The sequence below is a fragment of the Numida meleagris genome, chromosome Z (genome assembly GCF_002078875.1).
Source record: "Numida meleagris isolate 19003 breed g44 Domestic line chromosome Z, NumMel1.0, whole genome shotgun sequence".
In the NCBI taxonomy this organism is placed as follows: domain Eukaryota; kingdom Metazoa; phylum Chordata; class Aves; order Galliformes; family Numididae; genus Numida; species Numida meleagris.
In genome coordinates this window covers 47,827,886-47,850,984 of record NC_034438.1, presented here as the reverse complement: position 1 = coordinate 47,850,984, position 23,099 = coordinate 47,827,886, and the positions used below count along the sequence as shown (strand labels likewise).

Below are 23,099 nucleotides of genomic sequence, written 5' to 3'. Positions count from 1 at the left end.
TTCCCTATACACATAATTCCTCTGAAGATATAATTCCTTAAAACTAAAATAATTTATATAAGATCAATCCTCTTCAGAACTAAAGCCAAGTTAGTTTGGAAGGAAAGTAGTTATAAGGACTTAATGAGCTTTAAATTCACGTCTTCTGCTAATTAAGCTTAATTTACTTGACTCTCTCTGTGTATATATGCCATCGAGGAATAAAATAGTCTCCGATTTAAACCCTCCAAAGGAAATGTATGATCACAGGAAGTAAAAAATGAGCAACTGCAAAAAGAATTTAAGTTTCTGCCATGGTTTTTTTTAAAATTTTCTTTTTACCATTATGTCAATAGGATCTATAAACCATTTTTTAAAAAGACACATATATTAATTTTGATTTAAGAATAAGCTGAAGTAACAGAACCATATTATTGAGATATACAGCGTTCATGAAATAGTAATCATATATGGTTTAAAAACTGGAAAATGATTCAATAGTTATGGAAGGAACTATATTCCCACAGACTGCTTTAATGTTCTGCGCATTCATGACATTTAATTTAATTTCTTAAACACTGCAGAACACTGAGTTTAAATCAGAAATGCTTAAATAAGGAATACACATTCAAAAACTGCTAAAAGCATGGCTGAATTTTACAACTTACAGAAGACAAAAAAGAGCGTTGTTTTGAAGATTGTACAGAGTTGTAAAAAATTGTTAAAACTTAATTAAAAAGGGAAATTAAAAGATACATTAAGAAAACATATTTATTCAATATATTCCTTTCTTTTGTCACGTAGCACAACAACAGGAAAGTGAAAGACATTTGTGTTCATGGTGCTATGTCTTCCAGCCTGACTGATAACAGTAATTCAGGTTTTTCCAAACTCTAGCATGCATACTTTCACAAGTTAAGCTACAGAAAATAAATATACCACCATCCTTTCAATAGGTGAAGCCCGCTGTATAGCAGCAAAAAGCACTATTTGCATGCACACTTAAACTGCAAATATAGCACCTGAGATATAAAAGTTGGAATTTATAAACTGGAAATAATAGTTGCTGTTAAACCACATTACCACTGAATCATAATTTACTGTCTATGTTATTTGCTCTGAAGTACTTCTAATGAACCATTTTTGTTTTGGAAATTTTCATACGCCCACAGAGTACTGAAACCCTTTCAAATCACGCCATCAGCCTTCTCCGTAATGTCTTTTCTTTTGCTTTTTAACTCGAAAAATCGCAGTTAGTTACAAGAATCAAATTCTTATAAATGGTGAGAAGAATCTCATTGGATGGACACTGTTAACTTTACTCACCAAAATGGTCAGGTTTAGTTTTACATGATGTAAAAAGGTTCTCTTACATAGCACCGCCACATTTTCAGTATGAAGGCAAACCCCACAAAGAACCTCCCAGAATGATTATGTTCAGAAATCTTTCTTCCCATGATCGGAAGACTAACGCTTAAAAGGACACCTCGTTAAATGCAAGCAGATTCAAATAAACTATATGCTACCTCATAAAATAAAGCCTGTTACACTAATTGTTTAAAATAATAAAAAAAAAATTCTCTAGACCTAGACAAAGAGGAAAAATCATTTTAGGAAGGAATAAGACTTTAAGATTAGAAAGTATGCTGAAATATTACCATAAAAAAGGATAAGTCAGTGTATTTTACGTTAAAATAAATCAGTAACTGAAGAAAGGGAGCACATACTACTTCAGTTTAGAAAAGGCTTTTGCACAATCAGTCTAGCCATGTGTAGATAACGTTAAAAATCTGTCAAGTGAATAATGTCAGTTCTGAATAACTCCTAAATATTTGGTCTATAAATCTGAACTTTGACTGGCCTAATACTGGCCATCAGCACAGACATAAGTGTGATTAGTCATGACCCTCATGTACATTAAGAGATAAAGACACGGATAACATTAAAAAAGTCCTCCAAGACAATGCGACTTCATAAGATGTCCAGTTAGAATTCACACTTATTTAGATGATGGCTGTAATAAATTATACCCAAACATTGTCCTTCAGAAGCTCATGGTGTAGAAGTACAGACAGAAGTATGCAGCCATAAGGCAATTACTCCAGTACATATGTCAGAACTCAAAGAAAGAAGACAAGGAAATGGCTTGGATAAATAGAATTATACCTCATTATTTCTCAACAAAGTTGATAAATGTTGGACCAATTGTGATACTGTTTTACATATTACAGTTACAGACATAATATAACATTCTACGTCATCAGAACAAACCCCTGGTTACAACTGAGAATCCGACAGTCTGAACTGCATAAACACAGTCCTTCCTTTCCTCCCTCTCTCTCCCTCTCTGTGTATGTAATATGCAGTGCTTCTCCACTCGCCCAGTAATCATTTGCATAATTTACTTGGGGTATATTTTTTGTAGTTTGTACTAACTTCAAAGAAAGGAAGTGCTAAAGTGATAACACATTTTTGCTCAAAAAGCAATTATTATTTTTTAATATCACAATGTTCAGGAACATTGTATATTGAAAATAAACACTGAATGTTTCCTCTTTTCTAAAACAGAACACTTTCACTACTATACCCCATGATTAGATATTTAAAAAGCTTTGTGATTCAGCAGCACTGTAATGCAGAATTTCTAAGTGCCAGTATTTCTAAAGGGGAGCTAACATTACTAGAGGGAAAATACAGTAATAATAAATCACTCAATTTTTATACATCTGTCAGTCTCAAAGGAATTTTACAACAGAGGCCAGTGCTGTTATCTCTAGTTTGCACACAGGAAGAAGAAGAGTACTTGCTCTGCACAGCCTTGCAGGACACATTCACAGGCCAGTCTGAGCTAAGAACAGATTCCACATTCTCTTAGAATATGGGTTAGTAAGACCATTTATGATCATTTATAACTATTTATGAACTGATGGTAAGAAATGCACAATATTAGAACAAAAAAAAGATGTCATTAACAGATGAATTCTGGAAAAGACAGATCCAGCAGCTTAAGATAAAGCTATTGTTCCACAGATACTTGTCATCATTCCCTGATAGTAGTTATTTCCTCCAAACAGAAATTGTAGAAATGAAATGTGTGCTAGTGCCCGATGTTTCAGTGCAATTCAGAGTTCTACTTAAAACTGCCTGCTGTACTATGAGGGAAGCAAGTCATCTGGCAAAGGCACGTGGAAACAACTATTGAAGTCACTGCAGCAAGTTTAACAAGATACCACTTCTCAATAGCACCAGAATTAATAACCCAGAATTCCAATGCTAATTTTGCTACTGTCTCACTGTATGATGCGAAAGATCTCTTTTCCATTCTTTTTCCCTCAAAATAAGACATCACAACTGTTGGGGAACGCCCCAGTATCCCCAATGGGTTGCCCTACCGGTACTCGCATGGGGAACGCACAATCAACTCAATATGAGATGCGTCCGACTTTATTGTAGCAACACACCATCTTATATAGCATATATGCTTCCAGGGATACAGGGTCCAGGGATACAAGCTCTATGCAACGCACACGCTAACAATATCGTTACCCGAGTAATCTCCATATATGGGATATGTTGTTAACTACAACACTAGGGATACAGAATACTATGGATATGCTGAAATATACTAGAACACACTGGAAACACCACATTCCACGTACCTAGGGATTACATCATTACATCATAAATCATTAGTAAATCAGTAGCTACGTGCTGCCGAGCAACCTGCCCTCCAACACACAACCCTTGCCTATATTGCAAGTGTTCCTAGTAAGGAAAACTTAAAGTATCAATATTAGAAAACACAGTAAGAGAAAGCAACCCACCCACACTGCTATCGTGCACTGAATGTCACTTGTATGTTAAAAATATACTTAGCAATATCACATCAGAAAAGGCATGTCATATGAAAATTATAGTTGAAGACATAATAAGAGAATATTCAGACTCTTCAGAGCAGCTCAAGAGGCACTTTGCCTAACATGATTACTGCGCACACTTCACATTACTGTATCTTTTGGTACTGTAGTCACTTGGTGGAAACAGAAGTCTGCATCTTTCAGAATCTTTGTTATGGTGTTTTATCCATCTAACACATTCAATAAAAGGATGCACATTTGTTTTGTTTTACATGTAATTTTCTAGGGGTTAGGGCTGCTATGTTGTCTTTTTGTACCACTCTTGAAATACAGAATTGTTACAGTGTATGGAAATGGTTTATAAATGCACAGATTTTCTAGATGAACACGATTATGTAGACTATCCCTGATGTATGCAAATAACATAATGACTTTTTTAATGAAAGATTTTTTACAGTTTTTTTTTTTAACATCCTTTAACTTCCAACACAGGAAAAATTTAACAAGTTACACTTCAGGAGTAGGATAGCAAAAACTCCTTTTAACCCACAAAATACATTAACAACATCAGGCATTTCAGAATCGCTGTTTTCAGTCCAACAAAAACCTTGCAGTGAGCAATGACACACTTTGTGCTAACAATGTTCCACTTGAAAATACTTAAACATTATTTGAATAAGCTAAAAAACTTTAACGTATATTACAAAAAAAAAAAAAAAAAGCCTTAGGACAGCATACAGAGGAACCATGAAAAGCAGGACAAGTAAATGAAAAAATACTTGATGCTACACATACTTGAAATAATTAGCACATCCAAAATAATGTTACAAGTAAGAAAATAGTGCTGAAGTGGTCAGATGAACTAGATGGTCTTTTTAGGTTACTTTCAATTAACTGTTGTGTTCATTGTTTACCAGAACTCGGTTATATTAAATTCCCATTTCTACAGATATCTTTACCAGTTATAATAGGGGAAATTTAGACTGGATATAAGGAAGAAGTTCTTCATTATAAGGGTAGTGAAGCACTGGAACAGACTGCCCGGTGAGAAGGTGGATACCCCATCCTTAGAGACATTCAACGTCAGACTGGACAGTCTGAGGAACCTGTTCAAGCTGTAGGTGCCCACTGCAGGGGAGCTGGACTAAGTTTAAAGGTCCTTTGCACCTCAAATGATTCTGTGATTCTGTGAATAGATTCTATTTTCTCCTTTTTTATTTTGATTTTTTTAATTCTTAGCTATAAATACCAATAGTTCTTGCTTTAAATACTAACTTCTTTACAGCAGATGCATTTTCCTCTGATCTCCCTGATGTTTGCGTGATCTCTCAGTTTACTTTCAGCTGTGAATTTTAATTAATAGGCTGTTTATCACCTCACCCAAGTAATTAATTTTATTGAACACTTCCACTAATCTTTGCAGGTTCACACAAAAAAGTTCTCCTACACATTACTCCTCTTATGTGGAAGTAAATGAAAAGGAAATAAAACATAATTGTCACACTACATATAAATTATAATATAGATATGGATATACACAAAATGTGTGTACAGGGGGTATACTGTTGCAGTAAGGGGATTATCTGAATCTCTTGCACCCAGAATTGTGTACTTTCAGTTCAAGAATTTTTGTTAACAATGAAGTCTAATACAACTAGACATTTTAAAAACATTTTACTATACAGTATTACTAATTCTGAGAGAAAGTATCATCACTTGAATATCACAGAATCACAGAATTGTAGGGGTTGGAAGGGACCTCTAGAGATCATTGAGTCCAAGCGCCCTGCCAGAGCAGGCTCCCTACAGTAGGCTGCACACATAGGCATCCAGGCGCCTACCTATGAATACCCCCAGAGAAGGAGACTCCACAAGTCCCTTGGGCAGCCAGTTCCAGTGCTCCATCACCTTCACCATGAAGAAGTTCTTTCACATATTGGTGCGGAACTTCCTGTGCTCCAGTTTACAGTCGTTTCCCCTTGTCCTGCCCCACAGACCACTGAAAAGAGGTTGGCCATGTCCCTTTGTCTCCCATGCTTGTTTGTAAACATTAATCAGATCCCCTCTCAGTCTTCTTTTCTCAAGGCTGAACAGACCCAGGTTACTCAGCCTTTCCTCATAAGAGAGCTGCTCCAGGCCCTTTATCAACTTTGAGGCCCTCTGCTGGACTCTTTCCAGCAGATTCCTGTCTTTTTTTGTACTGAGGAGCCCAGAACTGGACACAATACTCCAGGTGAGGACTCACCAAAGCAGAGAAGATGGGGAGGATCACCTCCCTTGACCTGCTGGCCATGCTCTTTTTAATGCAGCCCAGGATCCCATTGACCTTCTTGGCACACTGCTGGCACATGGCCAATCTGTCATCTACCAGAACACCCAGGTCCTTCTCTGCAGAGCCCCTCTCCAGCAGGTCATCCCCCAGCCTGTACTGGTACACATGGTTATTCCTTCAGAGGTACAAGACTCTACACTTATTTTTGTTAAACATCATCTGGTTTCTTGCTGCCCAGCTCACAGGTCTGTCCAGGTCTTTCTGTATGGCAGCACAGCCTTCAGGTATGTCAGCCATTCCTCCCAGCTTTGTATCATCGGCATACTTGCTAAGGGTGGACGCTATCCCCTCATCAAGCTCATCAATGAAGATATTGAACAAGATCAGTTCCAGTATCGACTCCTTGGGAACACCACTAGTAAACATGTTTTTACAGTTGTTTTTTTTTTTTAAACAGGGAAATCTAAATATTTCTACAAATAATGCAAAGTTCATTTATCTTGTCATGTTTCTATCCCTGGCAGCATCACCATGGTTGATACCTAATGTTTGGCAACTGTCAGAAACACTAGTGACAAAATAAAAGCAGCTATGATACTTACATTGGTGAGGTGAATTACTCCTTTAGATGTAACGGAGCAGCCCATGAAACCAACATACTGCAGCTCAGGACAGTGTTCAGCAAATGCTTTCACTGACTGATCTGTCACCTACAGAAAAGATACACAAGTATAGTTGAATAGGTGATATGAATACATACATAATACAACATATCTTCCCTGTAATTCTGGCAAGATCCTCATTAATAGTTTTATTCATGTTATCACTAATACTATTTATTTAAAAAGTTTGAAAGAAAACATTAGATATGCATACATATATGTAGAAGTGTATGAAGAGAGATGATGGAAGAGAAGGATCATCATCTTGGAGGAGAAGGAAAAATAGAAGAGGAAAGAATGATAGCAACTGCAATTCAAATATTCTGCTTATCTGCAGATAACCCAAGAGACCATTCTATCCACTATTCATATAAATTATGCATAGACATCAAAATACTAACAAATTTGATTGTCATCCTGGAGAATCATACTGTACATTGCCATGTATCATTTATTCAGCAAAGAATTTGAACTGAGACATATCCTAAGTTTCTAATCCCTTTCAAGACAACATTACCAAAACAAAGACATTAATAGTTTTTAACTAAAAGATAATATTGCATTCATTTTCATCTCATGGTAATGTGTCATTCTGTGTCAGTTACCAACTGAATGGAGATTTTACCTACTTTATTATTGTGATTTATATGAATTTCTCAATCACTTATTTTGTCTAATAGTATTTAATAACTATGAAACACAAATTAATGCAATGTTTTGCAGGTAAACCCAAAGGAGAACTATTTGCCAAATTTGTGAAGGATGTATAATTGATATGGTCAAGACATCTCCACATTTTCCTTTAAATAAGTTGTATTTTTTTTTCTTTTTTGAGCAGTATATATTCCCAATGCAAATGACAGTAATACAAAACTCTATTTTGATTTTGGAATAAAACCTGTACTGTCCAGCAAAATTGCACTTGAATGTCTCACTGTGTCTGGAATCTTAAGTCTTGAATGCCTAAGGGTATTCTGGATATACAAGAACGTATTCTTGTCATCACAGAACTCAGAAGCAAAAGAAATTTTGAAATATCAAGTTCATAACTGAGCCTCAAGTGAATACATACAAGCAAACACTATTCTTATTGTGCTATGTATCACCTTTATCCACAGTTCCAACTTGCTTGGCTAGCACGTCACTTAAGTGCATGCTGGCAGCTTATGGTGACCTTGGTGAGACTCTGGCAATTCTTGAGAAGACAGCCCAGAGATAAAGGAGACCAACAAGATTATAGATACAATACCACATTTAAGCTGTTTTGATGTGGGGTTATCGGGTGTGTTTTATATAGGTCTAATGTAGTTTCTCAAAGCAAAAGTTTCTCAATGAATAAATAGTTTTCTAGTTACACATCTCCCAACTACAAATGAAAGGCAAGTTGTCAGGAGCTGGATATTTCAAAGCTTGAAAACAGAACAAAAGGAAAGGAAAAAAGGGACAGTTAAACAGAACCAATAAGAAAATGGGCACTGGCCATGTTTTTTCTGCATTAACCCATGCTTACAGTCTATTTACTTTGATCAAAAAAATTGTAATAAGAAATTTCTTCTTTCATTTTGATCTGACAATGTCTTAATCTTATATTTTCATCTTTGCAACATTTTCTCATCTAAGGAATGTCACACTATCTGGGAATTTTGAAGATTCTGACTACTAGAAACCTTTTACAACTAGCATCTGAAATCAAACAATATTTGCCAAACTACAAGAAGTTAAAAAAGAGTAATATTTAAATTAGGCTTAGAAAAACAGAAATTCAATACTAGCTTTCTACTGCAGCTTCTCTACAGAAGATAAACTAAACCCTTTGCACTTCAGGACAAAAACTGTGTTACAGTCTTATTCTACTCTCTTTACAGAGGATTAGAGTATCATTCTCTGCTTCAGACAGGTTTGCTCTAGCTAGCAAGAATGTATATTCATGGACAAACAAAAACATAAATGCCTAATGTGCCAAATTTAATAGAGATATTAAAGGCTTAATAATAAATAATAAATAATTTCTTCCATGTAGCTGCCATTTGGATGCATGAAGATTTTAAAAGTGATGCTTTGACTGCAAATAATAAAATTACTACCTACATCTTAAAATATCTTTTATTCATTGTATGGAATTTTCAGCATCCTAAACAAAATGAAAAATAAAGAGTTTTGGTAAAAACTATTGGTGACAGCTGATTATAAGCTGAAATAGCTTATGCACTGGCAGTGAGTATTTCCAGTGCTTGTTAGGTATCCAGGATCTATCTGGTCAAAAAAAGATTTTTACCTCGCTACTCATTACCATTCAAGACCCATGATCTTTCTAGTTTAGATAAAATTATTTACAACCTGTCAACCTGAATATGTCTTACATTTCCTCTGGGAGAATTCACAATGTTTGTCATGCATTTTTCTATTGCACATGGCAATTTCTGTTCTTAAATCTTAACTTAGAAATAAAATAGTTGTGCATTGAACCTAATGATGTCTTTAAGCATATGCCATGTTTTGCGGTCAGCACATAAATGCACCAGATCTGCAGGACATGACTTCAACTTTTATTGGGAAAAAACTAAAAATTTCCCAATCAGCACTGCAATATCACAATCAGCATTCTCCTGATCACACAATCAGGATACTCCTATGTACACACCTCAATCAGCATACTCCTATGAGTATCTTCCATTTTTTTGAGAGCCAGAGCCGTTTATAGGAATTTACATTTTAATATCATGATTCTCGGTCAGACGGTCTGTAACGGGGATCACCAGATACTGTGCTTCATTAGCTACTCCTATCATATAATCCCCCCACTGAAGAGTGCAGTTAAGTAGAAGGAAAAATAAACATACACATTTCTGTACATATCTATATATTTAGACACTTAGATTTTCACAAGAACAATCATTTCTCACAACAAGGATACGAGATAGTATCGCATAATCACAGAATTATATTATATCCGAACTTCGAAGGGACCCACAAGAATCACTAAGTCCAACCCCTGGCTGCACACAGGACCACCCAAAATTCAAACCCAATATCTGAGAACACCTACATCTATCCAAATGCTCCCAGAACACCCGTACCTGGGGTTGTGTCCACTGCCCTGAGCAGCCTATTCCATGCCCACTGCCCTCTGGTGAAGACTCCTTTCCTAACCCCCATCTAACCTTCCCTTGACACAGCTCCATGCCCTTCTTCATTCTGTGCTCAACTAAATATAGAAACACGCAATGATAACTTTCTTAAACAAAGTATCTGATGGAGGGGCTAAAAAATACAGTACTCACTCTGCCTGTCCTCCTTTTTGAAGGTGACTGAGAACATAAACTAGCTTGGATTCTATAGATAAACAAATGTGTAGCACTGTAGTTAAACATGCTGACCTACGGTTCAGTAAGAGTAACTGATGCTTGAATCCTATCCATCAGTATTCTTATACAGTTCTAAAAACATACTAAACCAAGCTTTGTAAGTATAAACAGTATTTTTCATTACACATGCTTTTTCAGGGGAGAAAAAAGTAGTTAAGTTTCAGACAGATCTGAAACAAATAATGAAGCAAAATCGAAAGCTAAAAAAAAGATTCTATGATGGAAAACAGTTGTTTTTCTGCTTAGTTAGACTGACTGTTATGTTATTATCTGCAATGTCTAGCACTGATACACATGTTTGAGATTTTATATCTAAACTCAAACATGCAGGCCACCTGACTGTTTTTACTGTCCCAGGAATGGTAATATCTTTCACTGTGTTTTAACCTCCCAAGAGATGACTTCTTCTGCACACTGAATGATCAGTGATAATTGAAAAAAAAAAAAAATGCTTAGCAATAACATATACACAATGACTACACAATCTTAACTCTATTCATAATGCAACATGTAACTGTATGCTACCATTTCCTCAGAGTCCTCTTTATCACTTAGGAGACAGGATAGGTATGTGAAATGTGTATTATAAATATGGCTTCTGCAACCTATCAAGTATTTGAGAGTATCAACTCTCATTCAGACATACCATATTAAAAGATTGGACTAATAATCTAAAAACACATTACCAAAGAAAATATACTGCAGTTCTATTAAAAAGTCTATTGTCAATGAAGATACAGAAATTCACAGCTAATTTTTTTTATAGATCACAGTAGCGTTCTCCCAAGAATCTTTAATAATCTGATTGTCTAGTCGACCTTCGTTGACTTTGATTCACCCTGTCTTGCTTGATATTAGTCTTGGTTTGAAAAAGTAATATAGGATGATGAGGAAAGATTTATAAGTTATGCACTAAAGCACTGTGAATGGGAAATACACTGGTCTGGAACTAATAGCACAGATTTTGCTCCTATTAAAAAGATCTACGATAAGCAAGCTACGGTTTAATCATTTTCTTCTTCTGTATTACAGCTTATTACATGTGAATTCCAGTTCTCTATTGTTTTACAGAAATTCAGTATTTTGGCTATTCTGAAATAGATTCTGTAAGTATTAGTTTATTTTATATTCCATAATTGAAGTAGCAAAAAGGAATAGTTCTGAAGAATAATTGAAAAATGAAGTTTGAGGTGAAAGATGAGCAAAATCTCATTAAAATGGCTAGCAATTAATAAAAACTTAGAGCATCTCATACAGACATAACAGAAAATGGCAAAGAGATAGGAATAAAAGTGCTGTCTGGACCAGAATGGACATCATGTTCTTCCACTGAAACAGGCACACTGCAAGTATATCTTAATGTGCATTTTTTATATAAAATACATAAATCAGAGCTTGCAAAATACAGAAGTTTTTTTCAGAATAAAGATTTTAGGATAAACTCTGGTAGACTGAAATATGCACTCATCTAAAGTAAAGAGCCAGTCTGCCATGAATGTAACATCCGAGCGTCCACTGCACAAGCCAGCACTAATGGGAGAAGAAAGCCCTTTTTTCCTAATTCCCTACTGCATAAATCTTTACCTGTCCTGAACATATCATGCTTATCTTGGGCAGCACAGAAAGAAAGGAAGGGCCAGAAATTACTCACCTGAATTCAGTTTTATATATGGTAAGTTTGGAAAGAGGTTTATAAAAAAACTCATCAGCTAACTCAGCCCTAAAACTTTCTTTCTTTTCTTTTATACTACAGACTTGATAAATTACAGATTTCCCAGAAAGCCCTGTATGAGGCATGTTGCAAGGCCCTTCAGAACTGTTCTGTATCAGATACTTAAACAATGTCCATTTTCCTTGGTCTGTTTTCCCTGGAATCCTTGCATGCCAGAATTGACCATAAAATGGGGTAGACTAATCTCCATATGAATCTACTCAGGCATAACCTTGCTTTCTTCCTATTTTAGCACAACTCCTGAAATGTATTTAGATAACAAGACACAAGAAAAGCATGCAGAACAAAAGCAGTTATTCTGCACTAACTCAAATCCTGAGCTTACAGGTGAGCTCAATTACACGTAGAAGTATACACACCAAAGGGGAAAAAAAAAACAAAAACATTGTAAAGACATGCAATTGAACTTAAAAAAAATACCTTTATCTAGTATCAACAAAGACAGCTAGGATACCACTGTTTTATCAGCAGAAATGTCATTAAACATCATTAATAAATAATCATAGAAATGAAACAGTTTGAGAGGAGCTGTCTGTCTACAGGTGTACAAGTTCTTCCAAGGATTCTAGCAAGGCCCAGGTCCCAGAGGCCAGGAAAAAAGGCTGGAGTGAGAAAGATGCAGAGGATCAGCTCAGGGAATACCTGACCCCAAACCAAAAATTTACATCAACTCCATGGGACCTAATCGGACGCACAACCAAGTGCTGAAGAGATGACAGTAAGGCCAAGTAGCCAATTGTGGCAAATGAGAGAAGTACCCAAAGACTGGAGGAAAGTCAGTGTCACTCCTATCTTCAAGGAGTAGGACACAATGAACTACAGGCTGATCAGTCTCACCTTGATTCCTGGGGAGGTAATGAGGCAGCTAATCCTGGGAACTATTTGAAGACACATGAAAGACAAGAAAATGACCAGGAATAGTCAGCATGGATTCATCAAGGGGAAATCATGCTTGACCAACCTGATAAGCCTTAATTAAATGACTAGCCTGATGGATGAGAGGAGATCAGTAGAGATTGTCTTCTTGATCTTCAGTATGGCCTTTGAACTGACTCTCATAAGATCCTCACAGAGAAGCTGTTGAGTATGGATGAGCAGACACTGAGGTGTAATGAAAACCAGGTGAAGGGCCAATTCAGTAATCAGTGGTCAGTGACGCAAAGTCTAGCTGGAGGCTAGTAATGAGTGGAGTACCCAGGGATCAATACTATTCCTAGTGTTGTTTAACATCTGCATTAATTATCTGGACAATGGGTTAGAGAACACACTCAGTAAATTTGCAGATGACATTAAAATGGGAGGAACTGGCAGACTTAGCAGAGGGCCATACAGCCAGCCAGAGGAAACTGGATGGAAAGTTACCAGAAGACATCTCTAAAGGAAATGACCTAGGATTCCCAGTGGACACCAAGATGAACATGAGTCATCAATGTGCCCTTGCTGCAATGAAGGCTAATGATACCCTGAGCACAATTAGCCAAAGAATCACCAGAAAATGAAAGGAGATGACATTTCACCTCTACTCAGCACTGGTGAGTCTGAACTTGGAATACTGAGCCCAAAAGAGGCTGTAGCACCTGTCCTATAAAGACTGGCTGAGCAAGCTGGGACTGTTCAGCTTGGACAAGAGGAAGGTCAAGGAGATCTTACCAACGTCTAGAAGTACTTGAAGAGAAGGTGTAAAGAGGATGGAGCCAGGCTCTTTTCAGTGGTGCCTGGCACCAGGAAAAGAGGCAATGGGCACGAAGTGAAGAGATGTTCAAGGTTCTCTCTGAACGTAAGGAAACATTTCTTTACTGTGCAGGTGACTACAGACTACTGTGCACTAGCTCAGAGCAGATGTGAAGTCTCCTTTCCAGAGATCTTCAAAAGCCATATGGATGTGGTGCCAGGCACTCTGCTCTGGGTGTTACTGCATGAGCAGAGATCAGAACAGGAGGATCCAGAGGTCCTAGCCAACCTCAACCATCCTGTGATTTAAATTGTATTTGTCATAAAAGCTCTGAAGAAGCAACTAGTATTGGCAAAGATGTATTTAATTAATGACTCTTTATTGCAATCACAGAATGCTGACAAAAATAAGGCATGGACAATCTGTCACCCTCGTTAAGTTTTCAGGACACCCAAGTTTCATTGGTGAACTGCAGCAAGACTCAGCCCATATTAACAAACTGCCACTGAACATACCATCTATGTCTTCACACTCAGTGGGGATAAATTTAACCACTTGCTTACTCAAAAGAGAGATTCAACAACTGTCATCTCCATTTTGCTGTAGTAAGAGGAGATTTTAGAAGCATTAATAACTATGAGCCGCCCCCAATATAAAGAAATTAAAATACTTATATTCTTTTACCTACAATGAAAGCAACTGAACTGAAAATGAAATTATCCCCTTTTTTAAGTTGCAAATCTATATTTGTAATGTTTAGGTTATATCTTCAAAATGTTCAGAACCTGGGCTTATAAATTTTGGTTGTTTTCCTTTCATTATAAATACTATATTTAATACGAATGTTCAGTCTTTCATTAAATAGAATACTGCTCCTTACTAGCAGCAATAAAATTTCTTTAATTGTTAACTATATAGGATGGGATGTTTCTTGAAACAGCTCTCACCACTGAAGCTAATGTATAAACATAGAAATACAAAAGCAGAGCCTGGAAACTCCTGCTTATTCAGGTGAACGTTACAAAATGAGTTACTCCATCAGAACAAAACTTCATAGCACAGAAGATTAATACAATAATTGAAGTATGGACTCAAAATGAGGCCTTATCTATGTAAAGCAACATCACAAAGTACTATGAGTCCATCTGTGCCTTCTGCCTAGTATCCATGAAGCACTAATACTAGGGCTGTCTCATTCTGAGATCAGAAGTGGACATCTACTCTTCTTTCATCCATACAACTTAGCTCAGGAGTTACTGCATTAGACCACGATAGAAGAAGAGGAGACAGTCAAGAATATAAGAACTAATGTAAAGTGTTGAAAGGAGTGCTTCTATTTTTTCTGTTAAACGAATCAGCTGGATTCTTCAACTACTAACTATTTTAAAATACCCTAAGTATCAAAAAACCTCACAAAGCAAGTGGTTTTGTAATGCACAATAAGGGTGGTGAGGCACTGGAACAGGTTGCTTAAAGAGGTGGTGAATGCCCCATCCCTGGAGACACTTGAGGTCAGGCTGGACAGGGCTCTGAGCAGCCTGATCTACCTGTATGTGTCCCTGTTCTCTGCAGGGGAGCTGGACCAGACGATCATTGGGTGTCCCTTCCAACTCAAATGATTCTAAGATTCTACGAAAATTTTTAGACATAGTTCTCACATTACCTCTTTTAAGGGCAGTATTCCGTCCATTTTTGTGGCACAAAGTAACATCACTTAGCAGTGATGTTCTTCTCCTTACTGATGACAGCCACCAAAACAAATTCCTCTTCCTATTTTGATCTGTTTTATCGCACTAAACAAAACAACACACTCCGACCATACATAAGTTTGAAACAGTAAACAGCTACAGATAACTGTTATTATCAAACTGGTGTAACCAAATGGTTTAGAAAATAAATCTCAGTTATCAGTATAACTTATTTTTGATTTCACATTTAACTCACAATTTAATAAAGTATAGTTTGAAGGAAATTATACTGAACAGGATCATCAACACACCAAAATGTGTTTGCTGCAGAAGTCAAATAAAATCATAAAACCTATTCTTCAGCTTATAAAATACTGCCTTCATCCCAAAAGAAAAAAAAATCATCATCAAAATATATTTACTCAGAATTGGCGAAGTACAGTTTCCAAAACAAAAATACACATTTTTCATCAGAGAGCGTTTATACATAATATGATAATCATAAAAAAAAAAAATCTAACAAAAATAAAATGGACTTAGTGCCACTGTATTACAAATTACCTGACAAAAACTACTGATATACAGTATATTCACAAAAGATAATGAGAAATTAAGAGTTGCTCAGCCTATTTTTTTAAAAAGATTCAAAATAATTTCTTAGAATTTGATATATCTTGATCATATTTTTTTAATTTGAATATTGTATCAAAAGACAGATATGTTCACATATTAAGAAATTTATTTTTAAAAATTTTCACTTACTTTCACTGTAATTCTGAATACAAAGGAAGAAAATATTTCCATTTAACTACAAAATAGCCCTACAGTATACTACTCTATCCACTTCACCTTTCTTTCTTGTATAAGGAGTGGATGAGTCAAATATTCATCCATTCTTTGACTATGCTTCATCTTCTCTCTTTATGCCACAACAGCCATATAATCCTATTTCCTATTGTGTACTATAATGAGAAAACATCACAAAAACAGATTATTCAACATCTTTATTGTTTACCCTTACCAAAGAGAATCCATTCCCTTTTAAAATCTTTTTGTAAAGAAATTCACTTTTATTTTCACTCTACACCTGCAATTTGATCTTACACATTCCCATTAAAATTATGTCCTCTGGCACATTTATCATTTTATTCTATCACAATTTCAAGCTGGAAGATTGTTTTACAACACATGATCAGGTAATAAATGCTTTATGCTCATACTTTGCCCCTCTTAAACAGATTCAGAAGATGATGGTTGGAAAGAAAGACTTTATTCACAGACAACAAGTTTAGGTCTTTACACCTGCAAACTATCAAACATTGTTAGACAACCTCTTTTTACTTTATTCCAAGACTTTATTTCCTTTTCATACAAACACATTAACTGTTTGATTTTGTTCAGTACTCTGGGAAATTGCTACACTTACCTTCCAAGAGTCTAGTTATCCAAATGAACAGTTTTGGTTTTCGTCATCAAATATCTAACAAATACATGTTCCATTCTTTAAAAGCGCCACCATGATCTTTACCAAAGCAGAAACTAGCTCTGTTGTCAATCATTGTCATGGCTGAACTGATATATTATCTTCTCACTCTTTTTTATTCCTATGCAATCCCAACTCAGCAGCAGCTGTTCCTCATAGATCTTTGTCTATTAAAGCTGTTGGATATTCAAAACACAACAGAGCAGTGTGAATGCATTAACACTTTGTATTTTTTCTACAGCAAATACTAATGCTATACGGATAAATGCTTTTCAGATCTTTCATTATGTCTAAAAACATTTCCTTGGTGAAATAAAGTGACAGGAAACCTGAAAAGGCTGAAACACTCATAAAAGGACTGATATACCTAACCAAATCCCCCAACTTTTCCTTCTTCCCAAGCAAAAACATAGTTCTAGTATGCAATATAATCAGTAATACAGGCTTGTAATATTTAGTAGCATTAATATATCAGATGCTGATAACAGAGGCACTGTAACCTCCATGGTTGTCATTCATACAAAGACAGCAAGCAGCTGGTATTTACCTACATCATTGCCTAGAAATCTTAAGAGGGAAAATAGGATATATCCCTTGATATCATATTTATTTTAGGAGTTAGCAAATATGACTGAAGTAACCTTCTAAAATAATGAGAATGTTTTCTCTTAAATAAGTTAGATTCTTCAGACATTTAATACAATAAAAAAAATATGCAATTCCTTGATATATGTTTCCTGTTTATATCTTTACTCTGAGTTTCAGAGAATTACCATCTAATTTCAGTAAGGAGAAGCTCTTATAGCAGCTGGAAATGTGATATACTGCATGTAAACAGTACACTCTACACAATAAAAAAACATTAAAATCCTAGTATTTGATTCTGATGTTCAGGGAACTAACCCTGAACTAAGGTTCTAAGTTAAATCCACTCATACTAGCCATTAGTAAAGCTACACAACTGAAATATAATACGGCTTCACGAAGCTGACATCATCAGGTGCAATATATAGTTAAGGACACACCCACTAAATACCTAAGGATTGCTAGTACAGAAACTGGAAGTGGGCTCAAATAACAAAACCCTTCTTGCAATCACTCCAAATTATCCTTCCCCACAAGCGCAGGGGGAAAAAAAAAAAAAGAGATTCCCCCCTTTTTTTCCAGTATAGCTCACAGAACACTTGTCTTCCGAATCCACCAAAATCTGGAATCTATTCAATTCTGATTACATGGATTCTATATACAGTGTGTGCCATCATGTTGCAAATGATGGGATCAATACATGACTTCAGGGAGGAAAAGAAAAAGTCATGTGTGGCAAATTATGCTCATCAATATGAAGGATAGGCTCCTTAAGTAGTAAAAGATCTCCTGAGTCACAGAGGAAATATAGTAATAATGATAGGAAATAGGTTAAGAAATAAAAAGACAGAATTTCCTACTTATTGCAGTAAACTCAACAAAAACAGGAAGATAGCAAAAGGACTACAATTACAACTGCCCAGGCCAAAGAAAATAATTTCATAATTGTTTTTCCACTTCTATATTTTAATAATTTTAAGCCAGAAGGAAAGAAGGGGTACGGTATTTTTTTAAAACACACATATTCAATTGACATATTAGTCTTCTTGGGTAAGACATTTATTATACACTACGTACTGTTACAGAGGAATAAGTTTAAAATAAACAAAAAACAACCCACAGCATGTCACTCAAATTTCAGATACAAACTGAGTTAGGGATTGAATATACTTTAATACATCTCTTAGGAAACACAAAGAAAGCACCATTCTTGTAGATTTCCTTCTGATATTTTAAGATGATGTTATAATGAAATTACATTCTCCCGATGAGACTGTACTTCCAAAAAGGAAAAAAAAAAAAAAAAAGGAAAAAGAAAAGACTGCTTGTGTAGGAAAAAAAAATCTTAAAATATAGGTTATCGGATATATTTATTATTGGCTAACAGACATGCTGTTAGGTGTTCACCAGGAATCCTTATTCATCCTGCTCGAATCTGACTGCTAGAAGACTTCCAACTCTGTTAATCAGAAATCCAGAATATTCCATACTATTCCAACCTGCAAGAAATGGGTAGTGCCAAAACAGAAATCCTAAACAGAGGAAAGTTTATTTTTGGAGCACTTGAGATTCAGAACAGACAGGAATGACAAGTTCAGACGAAGTCAGGAAACATAGCATGAGCTTAGCAACAATGAAAATGAGGACAGACTGCATGGAAATCTGAATGATTTTGGTTTGATTTACAAATGATCTTCACATAATAGAGCTACCATTAAAAAGAAAACAATAATTAGAAGCAATAAGGAGAGATTTTTTCTTTCTAATTTTTGCTAGTGAACTGCATGCATTGCAGCTGATTTAATTTAAAACAGATCACATTTATATCAGTTTGATCAAGTACTACACCAACCCACATATTCTGTCAATCTGAAGCAGAATCAGCATTAATTCATGAAGCTGGAATCCCAAAAAGCATCAAAATGATGAAAAGACTAACAGAGAGTTATGTTAAACCACATCCTCCAAGTCTTGCACTTGTATGAAATACCTTTCAATGCTTTCTGATAACTCAGCATCACAATCTTTCTATGGTCTGCTGAGGAGAGAAGCTCGTGCAACAGGTTGGGCATCATAATTCTCTTAATAGCAGCTTCAGGGTTTTGTCCCTACATTTACAAATCAGTAGAGAATTCTCCATGAAATTTTATGATAAGAAGTAAACATATTACACCCCGTGAGAGTTATTACATGAGTAGAACTGGCCTACAATGAAAAGCTGCAGGAAAATTAGTCTTTAAAATGGTAATCTTCAGTGTTCACTACTGTGATTCACTACTTCATTACAATCACAGTTTGATGTCAGCAGTAACTGGTAGGAGTGACCTCTGAACACAGGAACAATTAAAACTTAAAATGGCAGCAACAGGGCTTTAATACGCACATATACAAAAACTCAGACCCAAATAAGACTGTATAGTTTAGAAAATTTTTAAAAAATTGATACTGTATAAGATACACATACATGTTCTTGCAATCACATCAATAGAAATTTAATTTTATATTTTTTAATAAATAATCACCTATGTTCCCAGAAAGAAAACCCTCAAGTGAAAGCTCTGCCCATTCTATGCATTATTCCTTACACACCATTCATTGTTGTGACACAGAGTACACTATTATACCTTGTGACAGCAACAACTGAAAATTCTAAAAGAGAAACTGAGCTACGTATTTTTTACCTGAAAAACAAATATAAAGAAACTCACCCTAAGATTTCTGCTTTGTCTCAACTACAATAGCAAGGAAAACCTAAAAGCATTAAAGAGGATTTTGTCACTGGTAACATAATTTTTCAAAATTCTTTACAACAGACCTGATACTTTGAGAGGATTTTTTTTTCAAATAGACTTTTTTCCACATAGTTTATCAAAATACAAAAACAAGGAGATTTTTGGTTTTGCTTTATTTGCCATCATATACTTAGAAAAAGCAGTCTTGACTTCAGCTTCCGAAAGTTGAGAGAACGTGGAAATCACTTTTGTTATTTCCAAAGAAAATCATATGTACAGTAGTGTATCTGGTTGGTTTCATTTATATCACTAATTTTGTCCTGAAAGAGGACAAAATTAAGTCTGAAGGGGCTCTGGGGATGCAGACAGCAAACAAAACAGAGAATATGTAAAAACAAGCAGAAATAAAATAGTCAGGCACATAAACATATTAGTGATATCCATTTGCCTTTTTCCCACCTGGATTAAATAACTGCATATTTCCAAGGCCAAAGACTAAGATAGGACGGTTAATCATCTCATAAAGGCCCTCAACAGACAGAGCAGAAACTGATGGAGTGAGATGCTGCAGGTCCAAGAGAACTACAAAGACTCAGAAATTCATGTTTCTCTCCAGCGCATCCAAGGATCCAAAGCATGCCTGAATAATTATGGCTGAGAGATTACAAAAAGTGTTAGAAACAAGAACGTGAAATGATGTGCATGTGAACATGAGTTAGATTTTATTTTGTATTCCTATAATTTCCAAAGACAGAAAAAAGAGCTGTTCAAATTATTTCAGTCACTGCATATGCACATTCAAGACAGTGTCCTGCTGATAAGAAATGCAAGAAGGACTGCTGTAACAGCTATGGCTGCACACAGGCTACAATCCTAATCAAGCCTGAAACAGAAGCAAACTTCCACGGAGACAGGCAGAAACGGCAGAACTCATCATCGCACAGATCCACATCTGATGGCTGACAGGCTTATGTCAAGCCCTGCATGCTGTGTAATGATGTCAGGACCAGCACAAGAGGGTGCTGAAGTTCAGCAATTCAGTTTCAAAAGGAGAGAAAAAACTATACTCACACACAAGAAACGCATAATTATGGACTTTCCAGAGTTCAGTGCATTCAGAAAATACACCACAATTAGTCTTCAGACCATCACAGAAAAGGAAAGGCAAAACCAAATAAGGTAAGAAAAGGAAAGAAAAGAAGAATTTTTTTTTGAAACTTCTTGACTTGATTTCAGTTAACTTACTAAGTCGGTATTATCACAAATTGTCATTCAGCTTTAAGAAAGTCAAAGGTTTTAAAATCAAAAAACAAAACAAAAACAAACAAAAGAAAAAACCTAAAACCCAGTTTTGAATACACACATGAAATAACAAGCATATAAAGTAGTTATTTCTAATCAAGTCAACAAGATTTTTAAAAAGAAGTAATATTTTTTTTCTGCTATTTCTAATCTGTACCAATGTAACATTTTTCACCTTTACAATCCCACTCCTCTTTGTTATCTGTAAATATGACAATTATAAGCAGGAAAGTAATTTTTTTTTATGCCAAAGCCGTAAAACAAAATCAATAAGGGAAGATGAGCCATTACTTTACTGAAAAACACATGAAGTATTGCCAGCACCCTAAATCTTTTGATGAATTCCTTCACAAATCAGCTGCAATTTTGTGAATATAGCAAACTATACAATATCCAATGTTTTGCATAATCAATGCATCTTCAACATCTCCAGCTTCTAGCAAGTCAATTACGGTCAGCTCTCAAATAGTCATCAGTAGTGCCCAAGTACACTGGTTAATGACTTGCAGTTGCATTGTGTCAGCAATTTTTCAGTGGAGTGAGCAAGCAAGACAGTTTGTCTGCTGAAGTTGTACATACTCGTAAGTATAAAAAGAAGAATAATTATGTTTTTTCTATTCCTAATGTAATACCTAGAAAGGCAGTAGATATGCGTTTTTCTTTCTCATCTTTTCCCATTCCCAGCTCTCCCATTATCATACATCCACAGAACCTGCAGGATACAAATGAGGACTGAGGTCTCCTTTGGACTTTCTTTGGCAACTTCCCTCTTCAGAATGAGCAGTATAACTAGATGGACAATCATAAAAATCAACTCCTGCCTTTCTCTTTTATCCCCGCATAGCTGGGCCCCTTAGTCTTAACGCTTCGAAAATAGCATCTGGCTTTGCTAACTCATGCATCTCAATTCCTCGCCTTCTGACCTCATTAGTATCATCAAACAATTACCATAATAAATTTTAAGTAAAGAAAAACAACGTAGAGGCAAATGAAGATTCTAATCAACAGTAGATTACCTGTAGTAGACTACTGTCAACTTAGCACCTGTTTTTTTCACAGCTGTTTTGGGGAGTTACCTTGGACAAAGAAAGTGTAACAACAGCTTATAAATAAAGCCCTTCACAGAACACCACCAAGTAACTCATTAAACTGAAGAATCTCGGAATCAATCTAAGAATTAAGAGACAGAAGAGGAAATGAATAAGATGGAAGTGAGAGTGAACTAGATTGAAAGAACACAATTGACCTGGACAAGATACAGGATACAGAATTATATGCACAGTTTATTAAAAAAAAAAAAGTATTGAAATAAGTATTCAATAGTTTCATTGTGAATATGCAATCCTCCAAAAGCAGAATGAAATTAAGTTCCTTAGCAAATTTAGGAGTGTAGTCAACATGGATCAGAATAACATCTGTACATGAACTGGATGAGTTTAAAGACTGAAGTCACTGACATCCACGTTCATATTTAGACCAAACAAATGTAGAAAAGAGGGGCCAAAACCATGGGATTGAACGAAATGGAAGCCAATGAGACACTTCAAAAGCAGCACAGAGTTTAACGAGTGACACAAGGTCAGGATCTGTACTCTCTCCTGAGATGCACCAGAGGGTAAGAATGTAAGGAAAAATTACCTTTGGTAAGGAAAATTTAACACAAAAATCTTACATAGGGAGGCTGATCACAAACAAATGAAGACTGGAAATTCAAAGGAAGTTTAAAATTACCAGTGAAACACCATTCTTAACATTTTAACCTGACAGTAT

At 35.7% G+C, this 23,099-nt stretch overlaps 1 protein-coding gene across 5 annotated transcripts in view; it reads right to left on the bottom strand.

Annotated features, from left to right (window-relative positions):
• FBXL17 (F-box and leucine rich repeat protein 17) overlaps positions 1-23,099 on the bottom strand; it is a 295,241-nt gene that overhangs the window by 197,013 nt on the left and 75,129 nt on the right. For all 5 annotated transcript variants that reach the window (XR_002433101.1, XR_002433102.1, XM_021379301.1 and 2 more), the window contains exon 5: positions 6,711-6,818. Coding sequence is in view for 3 of the 5 variants with exons in the window: in XM_021379301.1 (XP_021234976.1) it covers positions 6,711-6,818 (108 nt within the window). In the remaining 2 variants the exon portion in view is untranslated. The remainder of the gene's footprint in view (positions 1-6,710; positions 6,819-23,099) is intronic.